The following is a 7891-nucleotide window of genomic DNA, read 5'->3' on the forward strand; positions in this document are numbered from 1 at the left end:
AACACACATTCACACACACACACGCACAAAGACACACACACACAAAAAACACACACACACACACACACACGCACAGAGACACACACACACACAGAGAAACACACACCCACGAAGAGAAGCACACACACACACACACACAGAAAAACACACACACACACAAACACACAGTCACACACACACACACCACACCACTCAGTCATGGGAAGTAGAGATCTGTAAAACCAAAACCTAACAAAGCGTACTACACATTACTAACTGAAGACAAATATCTGGCTCGTACGTTAGAAGCTTAGTTTCCAGACTATAAAAGACGAGAAGCAGCTAGCAGTATGTCCTTGACTAACTAGAGGCATTCATCTTTTCTTTATATCATCATATCTCTCTATCATAAAACTGTATATTCATAACTACGGGCAGGTACGCAGGTAATCAGATTACTTTATTGATCCCTGAAGGCAACGTCTGTGTTACAGCTGCACAAAGAATATAAATATCAGAGTAGAAATATAAAGAAATAAGGAGTGTGGATGGGTATTTACATCGTTAAAGGAATGTTATGATACAGTATTTACATAATTAAGGAAAAGTAAAGGTAAACAGTAATAATGAATAAATAGTACACTGTAAAACCTTTTCACCGTACATTTACAGTAATATACTGGCAGCAGCTTCACCAGTAAACTACTGTTTATTTACAGTAAACATACTGTTATTTTTAAATTCAGGTATTTTACTGTAAATACAGTATGATCCTGTATAATATTGAAACAGTAAAATACTGTGAGGTTTACAGCATAGCTCAGAAAAAGCCGACAAACGTTGAAAAAGTGACACAAACACCAGGGGAAAGACACAAAAGGGTCGAAAAAGACGACCATAACCTGGATAAAAAAGGTTTGTTATTTGAAATTTAACTCAGAAAAACAAAAATTTGCACAACGGCTAAATGAAAACACGAGGGTTGATGCTTAATGAGTTTGTTTATGTGCAGTACGTATGAACCAATCACCGAAGACCAACTCCAATTAACTGGTTTCGGATACTGCGTTAAGAACTCTAATTTGGTTTCTATGTCATCTAATTTGTTTTTTTTTCTAATAATTTATTTTAAATTAACAGGAGGTAGCAGGAATATGGGTAATCAGCAGTCTTCATTGTCAGACTTATTGGTCTCTGAAATTGCACGGGACAGAACAAGGAAGACATTTTTGTAGTTCTCTCCAACGAGAACTAGAGTCTACAGCTATGCTAAGCTACAGTGAGGCTACACGAGCTAAATGCTAAGGTCTCAAAGATGACACAAACTCATTTTGAGCGCACACATGTTCCACCAAAGCAAGTTCCTTCCCGAGGAGGCCATTTTCCAGCGGCACCGTGGCTCCGTCCGGCGCTCAGACGATTGTGATTGGCTAAAGGAAATACCAATAAACCAGTTGTTCTTGCATCCCAGAATGCCGTGTGGACTAGCCAGACCCTCCTCTACAGCAATGTGGAGGAAGGTCTGGCCAAGCGAGACCCCCCCCCCCCCCCACACACACACACACACACACCCCAGTAGATCAGACCAGACCAGACGATCAAAACTAAGGGTGTAAGAATTTCAATTTTATAGTTAAAGTCAATTAAAAATAGCTTTTGATTTTAAAAAACTGACTCTGTGATTTCCCATTTTCTCCATCCTTCCCCGCCTACTTGTGCACATCTAAAAAGAAAAAACAACTTTCCATTTTGCAGCCCACCAGCTGTAGCACTGTGAGGGTTTCCAGTTCATTAGTCACCATGCATCCACAGCGCCGGTCGCCCACATGACATCCTTCAGACGGTGCGAATGAAAGCAACAAGAAAAGGGTACAAGAGCTAAAACCCACTCTCCTCAGGAGATCAGACGTCCGGTTTCTTCCTTTACCCACAGAGATCAGACGAGAGCTGCTTTAACGGACTGTCATGCCAACGGGGGGTGGGGGGGCATTGCACCCCAGTGGTTCTCATCCACATGGAAAGCAGAGCGCCGCTGACAGTGGCCAAGGATGAGCTCTTCAAATCACACAATTACCTTTCTTCCTTTTCCTCGTACAGCAAAAGCAAGTGTCCCCGTCACCCGGCCCTGCAGGAAGAACGAGCCTCAGCCTCTTCAGGGTGTCTGCGTCCTCTCTTTACACAATAACTGGATATGCCGCCGCTGTAATTAAAGCCAGCGCTCCACACAACCTGACCTTTCCCAGTGCAAACACTCATTGTCTTAGTTAAAACCAAAGGAGCCTCCGCTGGGACGTAAATGGACACTTCTACGCTTGTGAAAAAGGGAAAAATGGATGCAAGCGTGCACGGGAAAGAAATGCGTTTTCACCTCAACAGGGAAACAAAGCTTGATCGATTGCAACCAATCATTATGAGAAAGTGTCGTTGCAATTTTGGGCGAGAAACACTTGAGACAGAATGCCCTTGACAGGCACCATCATAGCCTATAATCAGAAGAGGTGCGAATGACGGAGACGTTTCCCCCGACGTGGCGGTGCCGGTCGGCGTCTTTCGGGTCCCTGGGCGCCCTCCTGTCAGCGCTCAGGCACGAGAGCCGTTTGTTTAACATGTCACTGGAACAGCCGTGTGGAGACAAAGGGACCAGATGGAGGAGACGAGTAGACAGGAAATCCATCTAGAGAGGGTGTTGTCCTCTCAGTCACTGGGATCCACCATTAGGACGAAGCAGCACTCAGAGCACAGAATCAAACACACATTCACTGGAAATAGCAGCTAGAAACGTTCCCCTCTCACACCAATGTCCACCAAAAAGTGTTAGCTAACGTTCAGTCTGGTGCAACAACAGTAGGCTACATTAACAGGATTAGTTTGTGGGGGGCGGGGCAACGATACATGGGATCGCTGCAGACGGAGATACACAGGTAAGAGATAATGAGGTGTAGCCATGTATCAGCTGATTAAAATAGACCACATTACTGTATTGGGTCAACAGTTAACTTCATTTAACATTGGATGAGGCGTCAGGTACCATCGCTGCGTCCGGAGCTCAGCTCGCCAAAAACAACCCAGAGCGTTTTTTCTCCTATCCCAGAATGCATCTGTGGTGTAGCCAGAGCTTCCCTCCACAGCGCTGTGGAGCTGGAGCTTGAAATGGGAGACTATTGCGCAGTAGTTTGCTGCAGTATCGTTCCTTTTGTACTTGACTGAATCATAAAAAAGAAGCTTGATTACGCAAACGTATTACCCAGATTCCCTCTGGGACCGGCTCACACAGACACACACACACACACACACACACACAAGTGTGCGCCCCTTGTCTATGAAATGAAACCCTATTTTGTTCTCATTTAAGCTTTTTCTATTCAGTAAGAGGGTGAGGTACACAGGGCCTGGAGCTGTCTCGGGTCATTAAACCACACATTTTCTTTCTTCTTTCAGAATGGGTTTTCTGGCAGTGAGAGCACACCGAGCTGACAGATTAGACAGGGGCGCTCGTTTCGTTCACAGGCTGGCTGCGGCCTTCAGGAGGGGTGGGCTGCTCGCTGGCGCTCGGGGCGGCAAAACCACGCCTGTCACTGTTTAACGGGGCCAATCCAGCAGTGCAGTCATAGAGAGGTATGATGGATGATATTATGTACTCGCACTCACACACACACATACACACACACACAAATGCCAGCACACTCCTGTGATTTAATCCCCGTCCCTTCATCAAACACCCAGGCGGAGCAGATGGACTGCACAACGCCGGCGCTCCAACGTGTCGAGACCTCCGTCACTAAATCGATTGTTTGAGTCAGCACCGACTGCACACAGACGCCGTAACACCGCTCCTTCATATCTACTTTAGCACATTGATTAGCACCAGAATTATCAAACTCTGATGAGAAGATCAGAGAGTTTTCTGACATAGACAGACAAAACTGCAAGATGGAAAGATGGATGGAGCTTTGGTCTACAGCTGGAAAGTAATAAAGCAGAAAAATAGTCACCATGACGCCAGTGTTGCTACGTGTTTAAGTTCATTTTTGTAATTAAATGACAGCCAGTCATGAGGAACATTTCCTTGAACCCATTGAGTGTAAAACAAAAAAGCATCTTGGAAATGAAACTGCATGAGTGTCTTCTAGTCCTGCACAGAGGGTTTTAACAGCCGTCCTGTTTGACAACACTGCCCCCTGGTGGCGATTCAAGAGGCTCATACTTTAAAGCATGAACATGCCCTCCTCTGTATCACTGTCAATAGCACAGACATGTTAATCCTAGCGTGCCATGTTGCAAAGTAAAACAAAAAGGGTCCGGCCTTACGTCGACACTAACACACTAACGCTTCAGCATTGCAGAGAGCAAGCTGTCAGGTTAGTGAATCCAGGAATAAGCAGCGCTACACCGCCCAGATCAGGCCAACCATCCCCCAGTCAGACCACAAAGAGGTGCCTTGTGCTGGGATAGCATTTAAAGAGTAGAACGGAAAATTATTTTGCAGTGATTTTCAATTATAGTTAGTCTCCCTGGCCTCAGAGGGTTATGAAATATCACTCGAATGAACGGCACAATGTGCAGAAAGAAAGATGGTTCGAAGGAGAAGTGACAGAATGGAGAGAAAAATAAGTAATAACAGCAAAAATAGACAGCAACTGCATCAGGGAACCCCCAGAGTTCAATTAAATTTAACATTTAAGATGATTTGAGACCTTTTTAATACCTCTGAGGATGAAGTTTAATGCCAACTTTACAGCCATTTAACCCTTGTGTTGTCTTTGGGTCCAATTTGGTTCCCAAGTTGGTGATGGTCTTACACGGTAGTGAAAATAAGCGTTACATGTAAAAGAAAAAGCATCAAAACATTGAAAAAAGCGTCTAAAATGTTTTTTTTTTAAAGAGACAAAGACGCCATGATAAGTGTTGATTTTCACGATTCATGGTCGAATGGAAGACAACACAAGGGATCATGGGAAATCAGTTTGGATTTTAGGGAACGCAACGTCACCTGAACGTACAACATTTTACTATAATCCTCACATTCATTCAAAAACAGCACGCGTACGGTCAGATAACAGCCAAGAAACATGCTTTCATTATATCCTACCACAATTTAGGACATTGTAAATTAAGTCTAGAGGTGCTTGTTTTTGTCAATGAGGATGAGGAATTCTAAGTAAGTTCCTCCTCCTCTCCATCTGTATGCAACCTCCTCCCATTAATGCACGTTACTAACTCAACTTCTTCCCTTTCCCAGAGTCTTGTGCTCTCGCGCCCCTCTTCTCTCTCCTCCTATCGCTTCCTGCAGGTGGTTCTGGCTCTGGATCTGTGGTTGGAGTCAGCTTTATTCACATTTACCGAATGTTAAACATTCAGATAATTCGATTGACACGTGGATAGAAACTCAGCTAATGAGACAACAGCATGTTGTTACTTAGCGAGCACGCCGGACCTCGGTGATAAGAAACGACAGTCTCAGTTCTCTTTTCACAGAAGAAGAACCCAACCCGAGGCCTCCGAGGACCCGCGACCTCAGACCAAAGAAGAAGAGGTGGCTGCTGATGCATCACTGCGAGCGACAAATCATCATCAATACCACTCTACCACATTATCATCAATCTCTCTCTCTCTCTCGAAAGACAAAAGTATCTCTCCACGCTAAATCATAAAATCAATGCACTTCTATCAGCGAGAGGGATCGGGTCTCCCAGTGATCTCCGGGGCTGAGTAATGGGAAATCTATCGCAGGTTAGTCCGCGACACGATCAAAGACAAGACCCCAGAAAACTTGTAATTATCTGCCACAAGAAGGCAAAATGGGGGGGGGGGGGAAATCCAAGACAAATTATCAAATATACACTACCGGTCAAAAGTTTGGGGTCACTTAGAAATGTCCATTGGACTCCATTATATACAGAATCCCAGCTGAGATCAGGTGCCTTGTTTTTTTTTAACCAGGGCAGTTTCCAGATTACATTATGTGCTTACATAACTGCAAAAGGGTTGGTTAATGCTTTCTTAGTTAGTATTTTAAAATAATATCAGATTAGTAAACAAAATGTGCCTTTGGAAGATTGGATGAATGGTTGCTGATAATGGGAAATGTAGATATTGCATCAAAGATCAGCCCCCCCCACCCAGATCAGCTGGTAACTTTTGACCGGTAGTGTATGTGAGAAGAAATGAGGTAAACATAACTACAGTACTACCTTTGTAACTTGCTGTACTGTTATTACATTACATTACATTATATGCTGAGTAACCTGCAGTACTCCCAAGCCCCCCTAGGGGTACACGGACCCCCATTTGAGAATCAGAGTAGAGCAGGAAGTCAATTCTTTCCATGTTGTCACATGTTTTGACCCTTGGGTTGTCATTTTTTTCTCTTATCTCAACGTTTTTGTTGCTTTTTACAAGTTTTTATATTTTTTTTAATCAATTTTTGCTGCTTTTTCAGATGCTTTTCACCCGTAGTCATTTTTGTCAGCAACACTTACAAAAAAAACCATCTTATTTTAAATAAATAATAATTGAAATTTTACACATAGACAGAGCGCATCCCGTCATCCTCGGGAAGCCACGCCCACCGGACGGGAAAACCACCGGCGCCACGGCTGAAATGCTAACAAAGTGCTAGCTAAAATCAGATTCAAGCATGTCAAAAGGATTATTTCAGAAACCCGTCTACCAGAGAGCATGACTAAGCTGTGTGCTAGCTTATGTTAGCTTGGTGTTGGCAAGCTAAGGCTAACATAACACTGCTTAGCTGATTGATCCACATTCCACTTTAACTACAAGTTGCATCCTGTCAAAATGTGTTAGCTCAATTTACAAAAACACAGTTAGCCGTAAACTGATATTTGGATGTTTGACTTGGTAACAAAACGCTTTGCAGCACACGTAACGTTAGCTTAGCGTCTTCCCATTTTTCAAGCCGATTCCTCACATCTGTATCCAAGCTCAGTTTTTCCCTTCGGCAGCTTATAAAAAGTCCTGGTACTTTGCCCCGTTGGTAGCGAAAAAAATCACCACCAAACAACTTTTGGGAGTTCTGCCGTTTGCTGGCAGACAGAGTTGATGAGGAAGAAACTTTTGGGGTTCAAGCAAAATCAAAACCCTTACCTTGGGCCACTTGGGATTGAGCTGGCAGGCCTTCCCAGCGTCGTCCAGCGCCGCCCGGTGTTGACCCAGTTTGAGAAGCGCTGCCGACCGGTTGCTGTACAGGATGCAGTTCTGGGGGTCGGCGTGCAAGGCGTCGGTGTACAGACTCACGGCGGACTGGAAGTCCCCCCGCCGACACGCCTCGTTGCTCTGCTGCACCTTCTCCATGAACTGGGCTTTGCTGAGACCGAACCCGCCTCTTTCGTCTCCGGGGACGCAGCGGAGGGGTCTGCCCGATGTCCCAGAACTGAAGATGGAAAACTGGAGAATTTGGAGAGAGAAGTAAAAACAGCCGTAATCAGTCTAATCCCAAAATCTCCTGACTGGAAAGATTGCACTTGAGCAAAGAACTCAATAACAACACGATATACTGGCTATGGTCAGAAGATTGTAGCTAGCTTTCCATCTGTAAGTTTTCATTAGTCAATTTTATAGCATTGTAAAACAAATGGAAGTGTTTTTGAAATAGTATTGAGTAAAAGTTGACATATTCCAGTCTGTGATTATCATCAACATCCATTCCTTTAATTTTAGTCTCAATAATTCCTAATTTCTGCTTTTCTAACTCCAACATTAGGTATAATTTCCTATAAATGAGGTTTAATGACCATAAATTCCTAAAATAACTGTGAAACTAAAGTTAATAAGTTAGTGTTAATAAGTGGTGTTAAAAACGTCAAAAAAGTTTGTCATGTTGTCTTCATGTTGTCCTCATTTTGTCTTCATTTTGTCTTCATTTTGTCTTCATGTTGTCCTCATTTTGTCTTCA

General features: G+C 43.7%; 1 protein-coding gene across 1 annotated transcript in view; it reads right to left on the minus strand.

Moving 5' to 3' along the window:
* The window catches only part of LOC117945069 (tetratricopeptide repeat protein 28-like), a 210715-nt gene that overhangs the window by 202557 nt on the left and 267 nt on the right, over positions 1-7891 (minus strand). The window contains exon 2 of the mRNA XM_034872322.1: positions 7084-7383. Within this exon, the coding sequence (XP_034728213.1) occupies positions 7084-7383 (300 nt within the window). The remainder of the gene's footprint in view (positions 1-7083; positions 7384-7891) is intronic.

This window comes from Etheostoma cragini, chromosome 5 (genome assembly GCF_013103735.1).
Source record: "Etheostoma cragini isolate CJK2018 chromosome 5, CSU_Ecrag_1.0, whole genome shotgun sequence".
Classification (NCBI taxonomy): Eukaryota; Metazoa; Chordata; class Actinopteri; order Perciformes; family Percidae; genus Etheostoma; species Etheostoma cragini.